Raw genomic sequence first — 22,420 nt, forward strand, 5'->3', positions numbered from 1 at the left:
CCCCAATAAAAATGTTTGGAAAAAAATTAGGGAAACCAAATGCAAGGAAATTAAGTTGATCACAGCACAAAGTAGCATATCCATGAGAAAAATTCTAAGTTTAAACCTTCCACGACATTAATTTTCACTCTTTAAAAGACTTTTTTGATTCAGCACTTTGAATAAGCGAATTTAAATCCATTTCTGAAAAAAGATTCTGCAATCTCCTTTTATGTTTGTTCCCCGATGGTCACACTTTCAAAAGCTGAGAATTTCCAGTATCTTAGCTAAAAATTCAGCTAGGGTAAAAATCCGCATTTTACTTGCCTTGGTGATGATTAAAATATCACCCAAAATTATGTCAGTACAGATCAATGTCAATTTATGCACATCATAAATAAAAATGTCTCCCCCCTAAATCTTTCACCACCGTACCCTTGTCCTGCTAAACGAAACGACTGCCATTGAATGAAATTACTGAAACAAGAGTTCACTCACTTTTTTACCGTTCACTCATTTCTTTTATCTACTTATCAGACGGGTAGAAAACAATGGATGCTTGAACTCCCATTGTGTTATTATCGGACTCCTCCAGGTAACTTTTGGACATTTAAATGGCAATGTTTTAAGTAAGATATATGCCTCATACTATTCTATATGTAAAATTATCAGACAGTTTTCGGCCCTAACGGGCCTCAAACAGTCTGATAATTTTACATATAGAACAGTATTCGGCATATATCCATTACTTAGATTGTAGTTTCACAGAGCTAGTTCGCGCAAATTGGTTTACCTGTAAAAGCTAAATATAGCGCATGTGCTTCTCGCTCTAACAGTAGACTAGACTGATTTTGTAGTGTAACGGTTTTACATCTCAGCTCTGTGGAATAAAAGTGAATCTATTTGATATAGTTAATTCATATAACATCATCAGTTGATTATACAATTAGTTGATAAGCTTTTCTACAACTTTTCGTAACATCAATGCTTTTTACTACCGTCAACTGTCATCGGGCGTTAGAATACATTTATTTAACGTTGTAAGAGTCAAGCGGTAATTAAAGCAAGTAGTTTATTAACGATTTAACTCAATAGTTAAGATTTAGTAGTAGTTTAGAAACATTTGACCAATACAAGTATTTATCGAGTGAAGAATACAGAAACAGCGTAAATCAATTATCAAAGATAAGAGAGGATAGAAAGAAAAGCAGATAGAAAGAAGAGAGAAACGTCAAACTAAATCATGAGAAACTTTACTGTTGAAGATACAATTATTTATTGTGTTAAAGTAACGTTTAATTCACCAATCAACCAGAAATAAAGACAACATCGTAAAACAGTTATTAGATAAAAAGATAGAGAGAATAGAAGATAGAAAGATCTATTAAACCGGCTTAAAATACAATTGTTATATTGTGTTAAAGTAACGTTTAATTCAGATCACAGTGAGAACATATATCTTGTTGTAAATCATTGATTTAATGTGTTGTGATATTTTCACCGGCGTTTTCTTTTACCGTAACGTAGAAATAGCTCAACATATGTACATTCGATGACTGAATGTTTCAGTAGTGTCAAACGGCGTGATTTATTTCCGTAACTTTGAACTACTGAAAACAACAAGATGAATCCAGCTATGACACCTTGTGCAGCACCTCCTGGATACTATGGTGGACCATACATGCCATCTCTCAACCCAGGCGGGTGTAGGTATCCTTATCCCTGTACACCAGTCCCTGGGAACTACCTTGTGCCATTTCCACAGGGTAATGGTGGACCATTCCCACAACCATTCTTTGGACCACCACAGCCATGTCCAAGCATTCCATTTGCATATGGTCCATATCCCAGAATGTTTCCACCTGAATACATGGTACCACAGCAGGCATACCCCCAACCATGCATGTATGGAGGGCCACCAATGCCACCATTGACCCAGTTACAAGATGGAGGAGCTGTGCAATATTCAACTACTAGTGTGTCTCCTGTGCAATGTCCCACTATGTCTCGAATTGAAATTCCCAACAACCATGGCCAGGAACTATCAGATGGTTCAGCATCATTGAAACTTTCAGATGCCAGCAGCTGTGAATCTGTCCTGCCTGCAGCAGTAAACTTTCAGCAGCAGATGCCAACACTTACTGCAGCAGTACATCAGCAGCAGCAGATCCCAACAGTTACAGGGTTTTCACAAATACCGAGTAGTGATGTATCACCTGCAGGTATGCAGTAGAACACCATGGTGTCACAGGATGGTCTCCATGTTCCTGGGATTTCAACAACACCAGACATACAGGACAAGGATGTTCCTGAAGGCAGTTCATCTGAGTTATGGCTACCGAGTAGTGAGCAATCAACTGCTGGTTGCCAAATAACTCCAGATGCTGATTTCATCTCGGACTGCCAACAAACCCTGGATTTGACTTTAGATACACAGCCGTCTAGGAGTGATCCTTCGCCTGAGCATAGCAACAAGTCAGTTGTAAATGCTCAGGCATCCAGTAATTCAGAGAAGCCCTCCTACCAGGAGCTGGTAACAGAACAAGAGGAAACAGCAGCCTCTTCACTATTAGATCTACCTGTTCATGAGAAGGAGATTAGTGAAGCGCTGAATGCTGATTTCATACTCTCTGTACCAGTAAAAGCTGTGTGTCATGAAACCACTGAAAGTGACAGTACAGGTGGCTCAACCAAGTTTACTTGAGTGCTGCCGAAAAGGACCTTCCTCCCAAATACAGAGAGTACCTTGTTTGTGTAATCTACTTTGTAGACCTTGGGCCGGGCATTCCATCTGGGCTGTCACTAGAGAATAAATGTTGGGTTGTACCATGGCCCATCACATTGACAAAGATCATTTGCTATAAAATCCCTGAAATGCTTTTACCCAGTGTTTTCTTATTGAGTTTTTTGACTTAGGTTTATTACTTAGTGTTGGTTTTATTTATTCAAGTAGTGTAGTAATATAAATATTTTTAGTATTCTAGTACATGTACTTATTAATCAGTAGACTGTAGTGTTAGAAATATTAGTTTTACTGCAATCTGACCTTATTCAGATTTAATTTATTTATAATTTAAAGTCATATACACTATATGAACGCCGAATTTTGTGTGAAACAAAATGATTAATGATTTAAAACACATGAAGTGTGATGAAAAAAAATACTTTCCACAAAATTGTACTATAGATGTCGTTGTAATAACAAAACATTTAAACAATATCTAAGAATTAAGAATTCAGTATTTTCATGAATATTGATGAAGGAAGTGCGTGAACAGTACGTATTTCCAATCGTATTTTAACTGGCGCAAGTTATAGCGTGTATACTTTTAAGTAACTAACATTTACACTTGAACTGGTAGTTAACTCTTAACTGGTACGTCATAGATGGTAGTTGACTAACGTACTTAAAGTACTTACTTCTTATAGTCAGTTTAGATATTTAGTAACTTAGTAAGTCGATAATTATACTAAGCATGCTAAAATAACCAATATATTATTGCTAATTATAACTTGCAGCACTATCTACTAGTCATTAGTGTTTAGTGATACTAATAAGCTTAAGCCTTGTCTACACATAACATTTAGTATTTTAGTGATTTGTTTATAATAGGAAACTGGCTAGTATATCAGTATACATGTAGCTAAAATATGCACAAACTACATCTGATAAGTTGCAATATTACTACTTATAATTAAGAACAGCTGGCTATTATTACTACTTCTCGCTTTTAAAAATAAAAGGGAGGGGAAATGTGTAGATTGTAGTTTGTAGGTCTTAATTATAGCAATGTAGTTGTTAAGTTATTAACCACCAGATGTAGCAATCTTAAATCTTATTTGCACCCGAGTCAGTATTTGAGTATTGCTTGACTGTAGCTCACATTATAAGTACATACCCGTAATATCTAAACAATATATTATTGATTATATAACTTAAGATCCATGTACTCTGCCCAAGCTTTTGTTAATCTCAATGCACATGTGGTGTAGATATGCGCAGTATTAACTGTCATGATTAAAATACTAAAAGCTCACTTACATGAGTAAGCATTTAGTATACTTTATATCTATAGCACTTGAGATTTAGTAAGAAGTTAGACGAATTTAGCAGTATTAGAATAGTCATTACTATTTTGGAAAAATAAGTGAGCATATGGTGAATATTTTGGTGTAATTATTGCTTAAGCTAGCAAAGCAGATAAAATGTTGATTACAAGTACTGTTCTATAGATACATAGTTCTTTATACGAAGTCATACTTAGGCTAATTTAATTAGTATATAATTAGGTCAAATCTGGGTAAAGCATATTCAGGCAGTATATAAAGTGAAAATTATGCAATGATCTATTCTATTGGATGCCCTTGACCGTTCCTAAGGATATTCAGAAATACTTCAATCAGGACTGGTGCGATCATGCAATTTATGCTTTCCGTTGGATATACCTGGCTGATATCAGTGTCGGTATATCATGTCGGATCGCCTCATATAATTATATAGGCAAATTGCTTTCCATTAGATACCCGGCTGACTATTCTCAGTGACGGTATTTGGCTGGATTGCTCCATGTAAATTACTTAATGCTTTCCGTGAGATACCTGGCTGACCATTCTCAGTGACGGTATTGCAGCTGGATTGCTTTGTATATAGTTATATGTCATACATTTTCCATATCATACCTGGCTTACTAATTTTAGACAGTGACGGTACTGATGCGGAATGTGTCTTGTAAATATGTTTTCAGTAGTATTATTTCATAGGTTCTTCTATCAATAGTCAGCAAATATTCTTCAGTTAGTTTAGTTCTTAGGATAGGTAATAAGAAAATATACTTAGTTTAGGTTAGGTTTGAGTTAGTATAAGTTATATAGTATTAAGCAATGTCATATTTAAGGCATACATAAGAAGTTAATCGTAATATATATTAAGTGAATTATTAGAATACATCGCAACAGTTTAGTTAATTTATCTGTTGTAAAGTTCTAATATAGGCTGCACTCCGGCACAATTTATAATTTGGCAAATCAGTTGTATACATGATTAAATTATATAATGGTACAACTGAATATCACTCGACTAAAACCATGCATATGCCATATGACACCATTCAATTACAGGACTCTCAAGAAAGTAGGTCAGTGTTAGGTCATAGATAAATAGATATTCTTTTGGCTATAAATTGTTAAACATGTACATGAATTATTTCATACATTTTCCTTCTCATATTAAATAATTATTATATATTACTGGTTTACATTTCTCTGATTTAATTACAGTAATTGCCCCTATCTTTATTAAATAAAACGGGGAGGAATGTAGTGAAATTGCATATGTAAATAAGTCCACTATGACCTTTCACCCTGACCTCATAGCCATCCACCCGTGCCGGCACGTTTCCTACCTCAGTCGAGAATTACCAGTCAAACCCTTCATCTGTGTTACCTGTTTGTTATATTGTTGCATGTACCTGTGTTTTCCCATATGTAAACCTGGGTGTTCCGTCGTCACCTTATGCTAAGGTAGGCGATATTTACCATAGTAAAATGCCATAATTTTTACTACAATATTCTATAATCTTGTGATGTATGTTCGATAATTTTGTGATGTATATTCGAAATCTTGTGATGTGTGTTCTACAATTTAGTGATGCGTGCAATAATATTGCATTATGAGTAATATGACGCAACAGTATTCCTAATTAGTATATAAGGACAATTTTCATTGGTTAGAAATAACGAAAGTAGCCGGAACGGTGATCGATATCGTGATGCACACAACGTTGCAAGTGTGAAATTGGCGAATTCAACCTAAAGTCAAAATTATAGGTAATAGTAGTAAGACAGTATTGTGAAAATGTATTGTTTTGGTATCACGAAGCACTAAGTCGGTCATAACATGAAAAGCGGGAATCAAGAATATTAATTTGATTTGTTTGAAGGTATTTTAACACACGACATCAAAAGCAATTTAAGGTTTCGTCAAAGGTCAACATGTCTAAAAAATTATTTTTGCAATAGTTATAAAACTATGTCTGGTATAGAGTCAAAATGTTTACAGTTTATAAATATATCATTGATTAATAGACAGAAAGTATCACTTGATAACAAATATTTTCAAAAAGATTTTGTTGGAGAAGAATTATATCAGAAAATGTGCATATTTTAAACAAATGCACCTGCTTTATTCTGTCCTTTTTGTGAAAACAATCATTGCAGAAATTATGTTTATCATTGAAGGGCAAGTTGGACGTGAATGGTCTCTGAAAGGTTGATATTGAAAGCATGGCATGTGTAAAGACAAGACCCCTTTAGAACCCGCCATTTGCAATGTACTTTCACTTTCAAGTCTTAATTAACATTTAGACAAAATAAACAGGGAAAACAACTTTCCAGAGACTATCTTAGTCCAACTTGCCCTTCATTGATAAACATATTTTGTTTCTGCAATAATGGTGTTCACTAAGAGCACGAAATTAATTAGGTGTATTTTTTGAAAACATATTCATTTTTAAGAAGAATTTTTCTCAATTACTATTTTTTTCAAGTATTTTTTTTTATCAAGTGATACTTTCTATCTGTTAATCAATGAAATATTCATAAACTGTAAAAGGTTTAACTTTATACCTCATATAGTTTTGGGGCTATTGTAAAAATAAATTTTTGAACATGTTGATCTTTGACGAAACTTTAAAGGCTAATTGCTAGAAAATGTTTTATCCTAATTAAAGGTCCTCATATTGTAGTAATGTTGATTAATCGGTATGATTTATCTTATATAGGTGCTAGTAAGAATAATCTAACTGCGTCTCGGGACAAACTCTTACCACGTAGGGTTCGAAATTGGCCCATTGACCGTAGCACTAGTCCAGGGACGACTTTGCATTTAAAAATAAATAAATAACACGACAAATTTTTAGGAGAAGGTGGCTGTCAGGTAAAGATTAATTGCCATGCATTATTGATTATTGTCATTCACAAATTTGTCCAATTATTGTTAAAGTAAATGTATTGAAAATTTCCAAATATTTTAAACCTGTTTTTACAGCCTGAAATAATAAATTTAAAAATTCGTAATATAAGTTATGATATATCATTTTCTTGACAAGCAATAAACAATGATAAAAATTATTGTCGCATATCTGCGGTGATTTTCTTTGATCTTTCTGTGGTGATATATTCCATATCACATGGATAATACTTTCCAAGCATGTTTCAAAGTTTTTACACTCTATAACATACAGTTTTAAGGACAGACGAGACGTTCCTTAATAATAGATAAATTTTTCTAAGAGTTTGTCATTGAAGTATTGCTACTTAAACATGTTTACTCACAAAAAATTGAGGTACCTTACCAGGCATTTCTGCAAGATACCAGGGGTAGTTTTTCTTATATAATCCTTTGGGGAAGAAAAATAATTTTCCAATTTCAAATGTTTAAGTGTTTGGATCTTTTAAAAACGTTTAGAAACTGATTTAGAAATCAGAATGTTATTAAAATTTTGAATATTTTTCATACATTATGAAGATATACAAAACAGATTTTGAGGAACGTCTCGTCTGACCTTAAAGAACAGTTTTATGAGCTCATCAGTATATTAAATGGTTAATTTATCAAAACCTGCCACAAAAATTCAAATTAAGATTTTTAAGTTAAACGAAATTGTCCAGGGTATTTTTAGTAAAGTATGTCAAAGGTAAAGGTCAAGTGAATTGTAAGGCTGGAAATTTTCCTTATGTTTTATTGCAATCAGTGCACATGGTAAATAGCATAAAATTACCCCTTAAATGTAGTTCTATATATAGAGAGACAATAATATTTCTTTTCTTTTTTCATTTTCAGCAACTTTACGTAGGTCTACAGTTTAATTTTGGACCCATGCACTAGGAATATTATATCAGCAGAATCGTGCCACTGAATCAAAGGGAACTCTTTTTTTATGTACGCATGGTCGATGTTACTTCCTCTACTAGTCCATGAGCCAGGCCATGAATTTTTCGGTATCGGTACCATCTCCAGTGAATAATTTTCATAGTTAATTTTTGAAAGACATACATCTCTACTCAGAAAATGTATGATAGCATTCAATTGATTGTGGCTTTAATTGTGTATCAACTGTTTATATACACCAACCTAACATGTTCTTTCTCTCAGCTGTGTCTTTGAAAGAAGAAGGTTGGTTTTTCTATACGCAATTTCTATCTCATTTCGGATGATATTTTCTTGAAAAGTCTTTTGGATGCAGACCATGTTATTACCCTGTTCAGTTATTATTCAATATTGGCTCTGTAATGAGCCGTTCAATTATTAAGGAACATAATTCTACCCTTTATCATAAAAGTGGGACACGCAATTTTGAAACTTTGATCAAAGGAAAGAAATTACTACTGTGACAATTTTCACACCAAAAACATATTGCATGGTCATTTTATTTAAAGAATTTTTATCACGTTTTAGCATTTCAAAACATTATTTCAGTAACAAATATATATAACTTCATTTAATAGTAAATCTTTATCCCTATCCTAAAAATGAAAATTGAAGGAAAATTCCCTTGATTTACCCTGTGCGTAAATTCGTTATTTACTTAACAAAAGTATTGTGAATATGTCAGACCTTTACGTAAACTGTTTTATTTATTTAATCTCATGCTAAACCATGGTGATAATGGACACTTGTATGTTCATCTAAGTTAAACATGTAATATATTATATATTTTTGACATCAAAATTAAACAACATATGTGCACAATCATATATGTGCTTTGTGGTACGTGGGCTGTGTCTCACGACCTGCAATGTCCTGACGCCCCTTCCCTCCACTAGTCCGGGTAGAGGGAACCCGTACACTCTTAAAGGAGATCCCTCTAGGACAGCACTCTCTACATAAAGCGCTGACGGGTCGCAAACCCTTTTAATTGAGGGCTTGTCTACCTATAACGCATGTAAAGACTGTGCACAGGCGAACGCCATGGTTCAACGGAGAAGAAGGCAGACACAGCAAGCACCTTGGAATGCTTGGAGCAAGCCAAGGCACATATAGCATGTCTGGGTCATCCGCTGTATTTGTCTCCATCTCCAGACGTCCAGACATTTGTCTTGCCACTGGATATAAATGGTTGGGCGAGAGAGGGAGGTCGGCGACGCGCAACCCTTCATTTTAATCAAACTCATCGTGCAAGTCATTCGATCATCTTCCATTCCTTCTATTATCACCCCAAAGCCCTGCGGCGACAGGCGAGCAACAAATGTGACAGGTATGGGTTCACTGGAAGTCGGAAGACGTGGACCTACACACAGGCGGCACATGTCATACAGCCGCTCTTCTCCGACCAGAGCAGCGTTGGAGTTCGGCAGCCACCTGTGCGACTGAGCAGCCCTCTTAAGGAACGCACTGCTCACCTCCATGGCAAGCGGAGCGGATTAAAAATGGTATCCCAAATGTTGCCTGCTCCTCCCTTCCCAAGCCAGTTTACCGTGACTGATGGGGACCCTACACATGTGGTCGAAATAACAAATAGAAAAAGAAGAAAACAAGGATCAGAAATACATCATTGTAAGGAAGAGAGACAGACAGAGAGTTCGTTTGTTCACCATTTGCGGCACGGAGTGCTGGACAAATCATCGTCTCACATTCTCTAAACTTCACCTCTCAACTTTCGAATCAAACTCAGGATACGTCCTCAGGAGACTAGGGTTTCAAAACGTCTCAACGTTGGTAAGCTCAAGTTGCCTTACATCTTTCAGTACTTTGCTGACACCCTGGAAGAACGCATGAACTCCCGTGGAAGCAGCATGGAACACACTTCGTAATACAGTGTACAATACAGCCTTCAAGTGTCTTAGGCCCTCCACCAAAAAAAAATTAAAGACTGGTTTGATGATAATCGTGCCGAGATCACGTAGCTTCTAGAGGACAAACATAGCGCTTACGAGGTTCATATAGATGATCCCACTTCCACAGCGAAAGAACGCTCTGAGGAACGCTCGCAGCATAGTACAGCAAAAGCTTCGGGATATGCAGGACTCCTGACTGAATATCAAAGATGACGAGATCCAACGCTAGGCTGAATCTCATGACAGGCCCAGGAATTTTTTTTTACTGTGGACTTGGGGAAGTCTAAGGGCCAACTCCATCAGGCTCATCCTCTCTCCTCAGTGATGACGGGTTAACACTCATCACAGAGAAGGAAAAGATACTTGACAGGTGGGCGGGACATTTCAATGGCGTTCTGCACCGCCCTTCTACTATCAACAACGAAGCCATCAACCGACTGCCCAGGTTCCCATCAATCACTGGACGTCGTTCCCACGTTGGATGAGATCCAGAAAGCAATTAGTCGTTTGTCAACTGGTAAGGCACCTGGCGGATACTCCATCCCAGCTGATATTTACAAAAAAGGGGGTGTGGCTCTAGTCGAAAAACTCCTTCATCTGCTTGTGAGAGGATCGGCCTGACCAGTCACCTCCGCACCCACTGTCCAGGTCAACCCCCTCCCCCACGAAGATGAGACAGTGGTCATCGTCGTCACCGACGGACGAATAACCAAACTAGTATATGTGCGTTGGAACTTATCTTTTTCTTTATACAAATTTTTGACGTACATGTAATTGTTGAATAAAAGTGGTAAAAATATAATTATTTTGTTTGAATCAAGGCTGAAAACTCGGTTAATGCTCTTTTAAAATGTTCATCATATCTCGGAGTAATTCTGGAAGAACTTTCTATCAAAGTTGGCAACTGTGTGACAAATACTTTGCAGGTTGCAAATATATTTTGCTCAAAATATCTAATTTGAGCAAATAAAGGGCAATAACTGTGTCTCCAGCACTGAGGCCACAACAGATTTGATGCTATCATACATTTTCTCACTAGTTAGGGGTATACCTTACCAAATATCACTACAAAGTTTATTCACCCAAAATGGTACCGACCACCACCAGTGGCTCATGAACTATAGTATTAATTTACGCTTTGTACGCAGTCATATATTTTCTCGGAAATTTTTGTCCAAGCATATTTAATATAAATATAGCGACCTTCTAGAAATTCCACATAATTTTCTATCCACGGATTAAACAGAAATTGAGATTCCGAGAAATTATGACCCCATGGAAAAAAAGTACGTCTACAGTATTATAAATTTATGTGTTGTTTTGTTTATTTTAAAGCTTCCTGTTCTTTTATGAGAAACTCCTTACTTTGATGACCGATGGAAAAGCCTCTTCCCCCCACTGCTAAAGAACCCCGTATCTTAATCGCCAGTCATTAATCAGCGATCACTTTTATCAAAGCTCCAAGGTACATTATTGAAGTCTCTTTTGACACCATTTTTTTCCAGTCTGTGACTTTGTTTTGGAAATAAGATTGTCATTTTTTTGCTTATTAATTCCTTATAAATCAGTGAACTTCCTCTTTCGTAGTTAATTAGAAATTATTAATTAGAGTTCAAAAAACTTAAAAGCAGATAGCCAAAACCCCCAACATTTCAACTTGCATTTCATTCCAAATTTTTTTTTCAATAATTCGCTCATTAGATTTTTTTAAGTTTTGAAATGAAAATACTGTAGGTGAATTTGTAAAAAGAATTAGCCAAAAATTCAATAATCTGTTAGGAAGAGTAATCTCTTATTTTTCATCCCTAAAGGACAAAGATAAATTTTGATGCACTAGTATAAGAAAGATAAATAACTCAGAGACAATTTGTGCAAATTTCATTCAATATAATTAACTTTTAATTGTCTTAAAATTTCAAAAATATACTATGTATTGGCACTTTTAACTATTTAATGAAGTAAGTCAAACTACTAGGTCACGGTTTACGAGAGCAGTAACTATGACAATTTTCAAATGCCATAGTGCCAAGAAATAAAGGTGCAAAATATTTAGTCCATATCTCTTTCAGTTTTTGAGGTACAAGGTGTGACAGATGGACAGACGCCGGGTACAGTGATCCCTTGGTCCCGCTCTGCTCCACAGACGACATAAAAATGATGTCTGTCTATCAAAATCTTTTGGATATCATAATCCAGTTAACCTAATGCATAACAAGTCAAAACTGGATTTATGAAGTCAGGTCAAACCATGAGTCTCTCAATCTGTCTTTGCCAACAATGTTGCTAAGAAATTCTATATGTTAGTCTCTTGCTTTTGATTAATCATTTCAGTTAATGTATATTGCAGAGAAGTTGGTTGATTTTTAGTTTTAAAGTTTGAAGACCTGCTTCATTTATTACTGGTGCTGGAGAGATCCCTGTGAATGGATTTGAATAAAAAATGTACAAGCAATTCTATGACAATGATGATGAGAAGAGACTCCCATTTTCCTCTACATATTTATTAACCCTCAATTTGCCCCGGGCTGCAACTGTGATGTATTCACAGCATTTGTTGTCAACATTGATTGTTAGAGCATTGAAAGAGTCTCAAGGTTTCCATAAGATTTGAATGAAATATTTTGATGATGTCAGTTTTATAGTTTCATTTGAAAAGAATGTGACAAGATGTCTAAAGATGTTCTGTTCAGGCTTTAACCAGTCAAATTTTACCTGTTATTTAGAGCAGACTATTCAGAGAAATGAAAGGACAGTAGGCATTTTATAATGTGTTGTTCTGAATTTTCAGGTGTATATATACAAATTAATGACCTCGTACAAAATTTTGCTTTATAAATACTGTATACAGGGTTATTTTCGACTTTATTATTTTCGTACTTTCACACTTCCCAACAATTTTGCTCTGTCACAGTTCTGTTTACGAAATTATTGTGCATTTTTTTAATTCACCCCATTTTAAATTTGTCCACCTATGAGTAGGGCGAAAGGGGCGAAAATACTGTAGATCACTAAATTTTTGCGACACTTTATTTTTGCGAAATTGTCATTTACTCTTTATCAGCGAGACATAATTTTCACGAATTGTTGTTACTTCTCAATAAAATCTTAAGGTATACTATTATACGCGAGAATGAAATTTTCGCGAACTCATTGTCTCGCTTAATTACATGAAAATAGAATTCTTGCGAATAAAAAGTGATTAAAGTAGAATGGGGGCAAAAATGTTCCTGTATATAGTAGATATATTGGACATTCTTTGTAAATCATAAAATTATTGCTTTCTGTAATGGTTGTGTGACAAGTATAAAGTGTAGTTACCTCTAGTTTAGCTACTACATGTATATGATGTTTTCTTTTTATAATTTACTCTAGTACAAAACCTTATCAAGGTTATGTGTTATTATGCGAGTGTTTTCAAAATTTGCTTTTTTAGACACCCGAGGCAAATATTCAAATGAGCCGAATGCGATCAAAATTTGTTCACTGTCCATATTGTCATTAATGTTTCATCAACTTCTGCAGAGAAAAGGATCATTCTCTATAAGGCTGTTTTGCGGCCTACAATGACTTTAAATTTTCAGATAGCATTTTTTTCCTTGAAAATTGCATGAATCACTAGGCCTATGTTCCAATTTAATGATAAACGTTCATTGGTTAATGAAACATTAGTATTTTTAATGATATAGGGTCACAATGGAAGGTACTATTAGTCCGTATTAGCATTAGAGTAATGGGAAAACTCAAGAGGTTGGCTGTGTTAGATAACTCCTACACATGTCATAACCAACTTTAACTAACAACAAAATTTGCATGTAAATTTCTTATAAATATAAAAGGTGACTACCAAATTATGAATTTGGTTAAAGGTGGTTATGACATCTAAATAAAAACTTTTCACTTCATTTTAACGATATTTGCAGAAAAAGCTAACTACTCACAATGAAGGATATTAGCTTATGTAAATTATTTCTTTTTATAAACTTTTAGTTAAAATAAAATTTCTGTTGATTTATTAAGATTTATATCGGCCAAGCATATTTACTAGAAAAAAATGTTAACTTTTTACTTAAAAATCTAAAAATCAAAGGACTGTTAGAACTGGATGTCATGAAATTTCAAGTGGAGACGTTTCTTTGAAATGTCTGATAAAAATTAATAAATAAAAACCTTTTAATGAATATAAGGTGTGAATATGAGTTTCTTTTATATTTATAATGATAGTTTAGTATATCTATATATGCTACTTCTTTGAATTTCGTTTTAAGTACTGCATATATTCTTTGTTTTTCCTTATGAGTACTGTATATGTTCTAGAAATGATGAAATCAATCTTTGTTGAAGCGGTAACATGCATTTATTATTTGTGTTGTAGACTTTTTCCCTATGGGTACACACATCATTTTTATATGGACACTTCCGTACAAGTATCATGTATCATATAAGTTACGATAACATTAGTCCTAACTGTCTTAGAAAATAAACTGTTAAAGAGGAGAGGGATTCATAAATGTAGTATGTGATTGATAATGAATGATGCTTTACCCCATTTTAACAGTTTTTCAACCAGTTAAAGAAATCATCAACTTGAGGTCAAGTGTTTATGCATAGTTGCTTCACTAACTACGGTTTCAAGAGTGGAAAAGGAGCACTAAACCCTAGGGTCCATGTTGTTGTGGGATGTTGTAGAAATCTTAATTCTATATATATACTAGTTTATACGAATAACTTCAGAATCTGATATGCATAGTTGACGGAACTGTTAAAATTCTGCTCCATTTTATGTTGTGTCGCTAGACAAGGGGGGGGGTCTCAACATTTATACATGTAAATACATAAAGTTTAGATGGCATTTTAAATTGAATATATCGTGCTACACGAGTAATTACATAAAAGCAAAGTCATTTTACGACGCTATTTCATTTTACTTAGAGATGTATATTTCAATGCAACCGCTCTGAGTTAAATAAATTGACTATTCACATGTATATGGATAGTCAACATGCAGTTGCATTGATAATCTAATGCTGTTAATTCTTTATTTTTTTTTGCAATAGTTGATTTTTTCTTTATTACTACTTCAGTTTGATTTAATCGCAATCAAAATCTATTCCGTGCTTTCAACATTTGATACATAACTTTAAGAGTTCAATAGAAAGAAGAAGGTATGGTTTTAGCTTTATTGCGCCCTTAAAATGTAATGACATCAAAAAATTTTGAAACTGCCTTCAATATTAGTTAAATAAATGACTCTGATAAATCAGGAATGAATATGGCATGAAGGTTTATCATTCTGCAAATATGACGTCATTAATATGAAGCATTTCTCTATTTTCATCAGAAAAAGCTTCAAAATGGCACATTTCAAGGGTGATTTTCATTTAGAAAATAGTGTCCACATTCATCGCCCACGTTAATTTTTTGATATATTTGTGCAAAATTTAATAACAAATCACATATCTCAAGATCTTTGTGGGCAATGCCTGTGGACAATGCTATCTGAAAGAAAATTCCATTAAAAATTGGTGTCTTCTGCATCTTTTTAAGAAAATGCACATGTTTATGACGTCATAATTAGCATTTAAAAACACGTGTGAGAAAAATGACTTGTATGATTTTTCTGCATTGAATTTCAATTATTTTAAAAGCATGAGTTTTCAACTTTTACCTCAGTTTCATTTTTTAGAAAATCACAGGGCCAAATTTGTATGGAAACCATACCTGCTTCTTAGGAACCCGATTTCTAAAATGGTTATTTTATGCGTAAAATAAGTACCACATCTATAGAAATGATATATAATTACAATATAATTATATATGATGTAATATTTTTCAATAAATTGCAAATCAAACTTTTTCCAGCACTATAAAGTGTGGATTTCGTAAAGATTAACGTTCAAAATATCCAAAATGTGGATGCTTCGGAATTCTTGTCAAAAAATATCTTGAACCAAAAATTAAAAAAAAAATCTTCGAATTTAATACTTAGGTCTGATGTATTTCCGACATAAATAAACAATTTTTGATCATTTACATTCAGAAACATGCATAGAAACTTGATTTAAATAGACGTACCCTCAATATTTCTATAACTGACAGCCATTTTTTTTTTTATCTCTAAATCACATGACTAAGATGATCGATGTTGAAAAACAAACATCAAAATCATGAACAAGAATGATCATAGTTATATAAAATCACATTTTAAAGTAATTTTATCGTAGGCCGGAAAATGAACCTTTTAACATGTGTGAGTCAAAAAAAAATAATTATGATAATGAAGTATCCTTAAATCTTTTAGAATCAAAGGGGAGATAATAGAATTTTAACTTAAGGCAATATCTTTATTAAGTGAAAGAGAATTAGATCCATGATACATATAATGGAGGTCTTCAAGTTGATTTCTCAAATCCCATTTCTATGAGAACCATTACATGTATCAGATTTCTTCAAAATAATTGAGATAATTTAAATTATGCATTTTATTTTCTTGTTCATGAACTTATTTTTACACATTTGAAGAACACAAAGATAAGGGGCCATTCCAAGTTTTTTCTTTGTGTCTAAGCATCCACACTAAAATCAAAAACCTATCTTTCTGTCTGAAACAATACACAATTTTGTAACCATAAAATTTCTCATCTTCAATTGAAAATTCTCTGTGCATTGTAACTGTAGTCAAACTACTAGATTATTAAAAGAGAAAATGTTTGGTACACCATTTAATTTTTTTTTTAAAAGATACTGATTCCAAAAGAGTAAATTGCTTTTTAAAGATTTGTATTTGTCAATATTAATTTGTGATTGTTTTCAATTTTACATGTATGACCTAAAAACCAATCTGTCTGCAGATGCTAAACATAGAAAAAAAAAAACTTGAAATTGCCTATTATAGTTAAAATATATTTGTCTATTGACTAAATGTGCGAACTGGAACACGGAGCTGAAGTGAATAATGTTTCCCGAATGGGTCTTTCTTTTTATATGTGTATAGTTGGTACATTTTTTCATTGTTGCTTCATTATTAGCAGTTGCAATTTTGACATTAAATGTGATGTCAGAAATATTTCATTTCAAGCTCTCTGTGCATGTATATTGCTTGTGTGTGATAAGCTCTTTGTAAGTTAGGTTACACCATTATATATTTTAATAGACACCTGAATGGACAATTCACATTATCTCATGTACCTTTGTTATTTTCCATTAATTACTCTCATTTTTTTCATGATTGCATGAAGAAACATAGTTTACATTTTGAAGTTATAATAAATTGCAGACAGAATTTCTCAGTGAATATCATGCTATAATTTGGATTTTTCCAAAATGTATACAAATTATTTTTATATACTGGACTAGATTAAGCAAATCATATTAAGTTAAATGTGAGGGGAGGGTTGTTTATTTAAAATTTTTGGCATGAGAGGTTTCGCTATATTAAAGCTGAACACGACACGTAAATAGGCATACGCCTTTACGATATCATTACCTACGATACATCAACACCAGGGTATACTTTTCAGATTCGTCACACCAGACTGCTTTATTGTCACGTGTTTCGGCGTGGAATGGTGACCTGCGTTTGTGCTGGTTAATTTGCATTACCTTTGTTTACATTTTATTGCAGTTACGTGTATCCGTGATTATTGGATACTGCTCTAACCTGTACAATTATAATTGAAAGTTTCTTTGTTATCTTACTTTCCTGCATTAGAAAAAGTATTACGTTATTAACTTGTTATTGTCGATACCGAGTGTTGTATAGCATATGTCCGTCTACACCAGTTTCGACTGATTACACAGAACAGTGACCAAGTCCTGCCCTTTATATAGGGGTCTCAGGGTATAGCGATTCTCCGATCAGAAATGGCGGCCATATTCCTTTTACGAATCTTGTTCAGCTTTAAGTACATTGCTAATCAATGTACCATTAAAAAAATTATTAATAATTACTAGTATTTCATCTGATACTAAATAATAGATGTAATACATTTTAACCTGAGCGTTTGTATTTTCTTTTATTAAATGTATTTTAAAAAATTATTGATTTGTTTTATCAAAAGTTCATAAAAACTTTTTTGACAGACTTTTTCCTAAAAATATAATATATTTAACAAGTGCAAGAAAAGAACTTAAAGAGCAAGTCCATTACAAATTAACAATAAGTAGCCCTACCTGGACCACAGTGCATTGATGATGCATCTAGGTATACGTACACGATCAGACTTGTTTTGGGTGCTAATCTGACCTACATTTTCCAAATATATTTAATTCAATTCAAATAAGTTAACGGGTTAAAGTTTTAAGAGCAGGTCTATTACCAAGTAACTATAAGCTCTATCCGGACCAAATTTGCATCGAGGCACTTACAGACCTGCTGCTTTGGATACTGGATCTGACCTTTATTTTCCAGATGAGTGACCAGGTTCAAGATTAGTAGGTCCATTAGGCATTACCATGTAACTATAAGCTCTATCTGGACCAAATTTGCATCTAGGCACTTACAGACCTGCTGCTTTGGATACTGGATCTGACCTTTATTTTCCAGATGAGTGACCAGGTTCAAGTTTAGTAGGTCCATTATGCATTACCATGTAACTATAACCTCTATCTGGACCAAATTTGCATCTAGGCACTTACAGACCTGCTGCTTTGGATACTGGATCTGACCTTTATTTTCCAGATTAGTGACCAGGTTCAAGTTTAGTAGGTCCATTAGGCATTACCATGTAACTATAAGCTCTATCTGGACCAAATTTGCATCTAGGCACTTACAGACCTGCTGCTTTGGATACTGGATCTGACCCTTATTTTCCAGATGAGTGACCAGGTTCAAGATTAGTAGGTCCATTAGGCATTACCATGTAACTATAAGCTCTATCTGAACCAAACTTGCATGAATGATGTATCTAAGGATGTACACTACCATACTTGCTTCGATGCTGGATCTGACCTACATTTTCCAGAAGAGTAAACTTAGCCATATTTTAACCAAATTAACTTATGGATGGTGTATATAATGATGGGGATTAGCTTTGAATGACCAGTTTGAGATAGATTTTTTGCTTTTCGACTAGCTTTATATTTATGCCCCTGGATCGAAAGATCCTGGGGGTATATTGTTTTTGTCCTGATTGTCTAGCTGTCTGTCTGCATGTTGTCAACGTGACGAAAATTAACTCCCGACTCTGTAATCATTAAATTTTTCTACATAAAGCATTGTTTTTTTTTTGTAGACGAAGTACAAGAAGGTCAAAATCTGACCTAAGTCTATTTCAATCTCATAATGATGATTATATTAAACTTAAAGGAGTTTATGATTTTAAAAAATCGTATCAATTTACAATTAATCCCTATCATATCAATATGAGGACCTGAAACAGGATAAAACATTCTCCAGCAGATAGACATTTTGATGCTGCTACCGTTTGTATTTTCACGTTAATCGTTATGACTTATAATCGTGATGCTGTTCCAAAACAATACATTTTTACAATACTGTCTCACTATAGTATTAGTTATAATTTCGACTTAAGGTTGAATTCGCCAATTTCATACTTGCAAAGTTGTTTGCATCACGATAACAATCGCCGCTCCAGCTACTTTTGTTATTTCTAACCAATGAAAATTGTCCTTATTTTTTTTATAAAACTGTTGCGTCATATTACCCATAATGCAATATTATTGCACGCATCACTAGATTGTAGAACACACATCACAAGATTTCGAATATACGTCACAAGATTATTGAACATACATCACAAGATTATTGGACATACATCACAAGATTTCGAATATACATCACAAGATATTGAATATACTCGTACATCACAAGATTATAGAAAATACATCACAAGATTATAGAATATACATCACAAGATTTCGAATATACATCACAAGATATTGAACAAACATCACAAGATTAAAGAATATACATCACAAGATTTCGAATATACATCACAAGATATTGAACATACATCACAAGAATATACATCACAAGATTTAGAATATACATCACAAGATTTTGAATATACATCACAAGATTTCGAACAAACATCACAAGATTTTGAATATACATCACAAGATTATCGAATATAGCAACGTTTGACATGCCGTATTCAAAACGCCTATTGAAATTGTTCTTATTGTCATTGGTACATTATGTTACATGCTGTAGTAAATTCATTAAAAAATCATAATTTTCCAGGAAATGTTTTCATTTCCAATACAGTCATCGAATTGTTTTAACTGAGCTTTTTCAAGATAAACAGTTAAAATTACACTGTCAACAATTTTTGCCGTTTTGATTAGCAACGTGTATGACCACCATTTTCAACTTTACATGCTCTCAAGCGGGACCTCATGGGTTGGCATACATATCGAATTGTCTCAAAGGAATGTTATTCCACTCTTCCTGTAGAGCCTGTGCTAATTCTGGTACGTTTGCGGTTTGGCGTTGACGTCTTTTTAAACGTCTTCCAAGCTCGTCCCACATGTGTTTCATTGGGTTAAGGTCGGGAGATCGAGCTGGGAATTCCAAGATGTTAACTCCATAAGTGTTTAAAACGTCGTCTATCAATGATATTGATACATGCCAAAATGATTAAAACAAAATACATAGGCAAGGTATTATAAAATCTAAATTGTGAATTTGTTTCACAGGACATTTTTATATAAGCGTTTTTTAAGTCTCTGAGTATATATCTACAGTAAAGGATCAATTGTACAACTTCATCCGATGAAAAAAGAAACAAACATTAGCAACTTTATATAAATTTGTAACAATGTGAAAATATTGTGAATCGTATGAATTTTATACATCGAAAATGAAATATAATTAACAAAAAAAATATAATGTTATAAATCTATCCATATATCGTGTATTAACTATGATAGGAAACGGTCGCAGAGTATTTTACAGTGTTTTCTCAACAAGACAAAATCAACTCTAAAGCTATTGCATGATGGTCTTAATGTACATCTACATATTTGTCATGATGTAAAAAACACACACTCACACACACATCCAGCAGATGTATTAAATCTTCTAATGCATAATTTTTATTTTTACATGTAAATATATTCTTTTCTCTAAATATGAAAAGGCCTTAAATATAGTAATTAAACTTTTAAAAATCTTTCCATTTAGAATCCTTGTTAAAGGTTTTACAGTGCAATCTAGGTTCTGATTTTGGGATGATCATCGCTCGATGATCTCAGGACATATATAAAATGTTTTGCAAGAATTACACGACAAAAGAAATATTTTGATTGTAAATCACGCATTTCTTTAGCGCGAAGAAAAATTAAATCCAATAAAAATTTGTAATTTTACCCCTATCGTATATCTTCAAGAACTTAACCTCTAAAAACAGTTCAATACACTCTGCTTCTTTTGAGAATGAAACGCATAATGTTTATCAAAAGGCAGATACAATAACCTTGTCAGCAAATACAATTTATTATAGAGTCAAATGCTGACTGACGTTTTTGTCCCCCGCTTTCGCGAAAGCGAGGGGACATTAAATCTCATTCGTCTCTCCGTCTGTCTAGCTCTCCGTCTGTCAGTCTGTCCGTCACAAAAACTTAAACCTTGCCCAAACTTTTGATTTAGTAGAGCTATGACTTTCATATTTCACATGTGTATTCCTTGTGACAAGGCCTTTCTTTGGGTACCACCAATTTGACCTTTTGACCTTGACCTTGGAGTTTGACCCACTTTTACACAGAAATTTCAAATTTTTACTTTGGCCATAACTTTGGAATGGATGGTACTAAGACTTTCATATTTCACAAATATATTGTTTGTGGCAAGACCTTTCATTGGATACCAACAACCTTGACCTTGGAGATATACGTACTTATGAAAAAAAGTTAACCTTGACCATAAGTTTTGAACGTTGAGGACTAAGGCTTTCGTACTTCACATATGTAATCCTTGTGAGAAGACCTTTTATTGGATACCAAGAACTTTTACCCTTTGACCTTGACCTTGGAGTTTTAACTACTTTTTAAAAACTTTAACCTTGGTCACAACTTTTAAACAGTAGATACTAGGACTTTTATATTTAACATATGTATTCTTTGCGGCAAGTCCTTTCATAGAACACCAACAACCTTGACCTTTGAGATTACGTACTTATGAAAAAACTTTAACCTTGACCATAACTTTTGAACGATGAGGGCTAGGGCTTTCGTACTTGGTTTAAGAAGATCTTTTATTGGATACCAACAACTTTTACCCTTTGATCTTGACATTGGAGTTTTAACTACTTTTTTAAAAAACTTTAACTTTGGTCACAACTTTTGAACGGTAGATACTAGGACTTTTATATTTCACATATGTATTCTTTGTGGCAAGTCCTTTCATTGGATATCAACAACTTTGACCTTTTGACCTTGACCTTAAAGATTTACGTACTTATGTAAAAACTTTAACCTTGACCACAACTTTTGAACGGTAAGGGCTAGGGCTTTTATACTTCACATATGTAATCCTTGTGAGAAAACCTTTCATCAACAACTTTTACCCTTTGATCTTGACCTTGGAGTTGACCTACTTTTATAAAACGTTAACTTTGGCCATAACTTTTTAACGGTCAGGATAAGGGTT

The 22,420-nt window shown here is 33.8% G+C and overlaps 1 protein-coding gene across 1 annotated transcript; it reads left to right on the top strand.

The window, feature by feature from the left end:
- Window positions 1-1,603: 1,603 nt before the first annotated feature.
- LOC134245915 (uncharacterized) lies at window positions 1,604-2,212 on the top strand. Its single transcript, XM_062728151.1, has one exon. The coding sequence runs from the start codon at window positions 1,604-1,606 to the stop codon at window positions 2,210-2,212; it is 609 nt and encodes a 202-aa protein (XP_062584135.1).
- The last annotated feature ends 20,208 nt before the right edge of the window (window positions 2,213-22,420 follow it).

Source organism: Saccostrea cucullata, unplaced genomic scaffold (genome assembly GCF_032062105.1).
Source record: "Saccostrea cucullata isolate Sc308-1 unplaced genomic scaffold, CSIRO_AGI_Scuc_v1 ctg4104, whole genome shotgun sequence".
Taxonomy (NCBI): Eukaryota; Metazoa; Mollusca; class Bivalvia; order Ostreida; family Ostreidae; genus Saccostrea; species Saccostrea cuccullata.

What these genes read in the sequence shown, in the direction of transcription:
- LOC134245915 (XM_062728151.1), top strand. Translation starts at nt 1,604, where the DNA reads ATGAATCCAGCTATGACACCTTGTGCAGCACCTCCTGGATACTATGGT.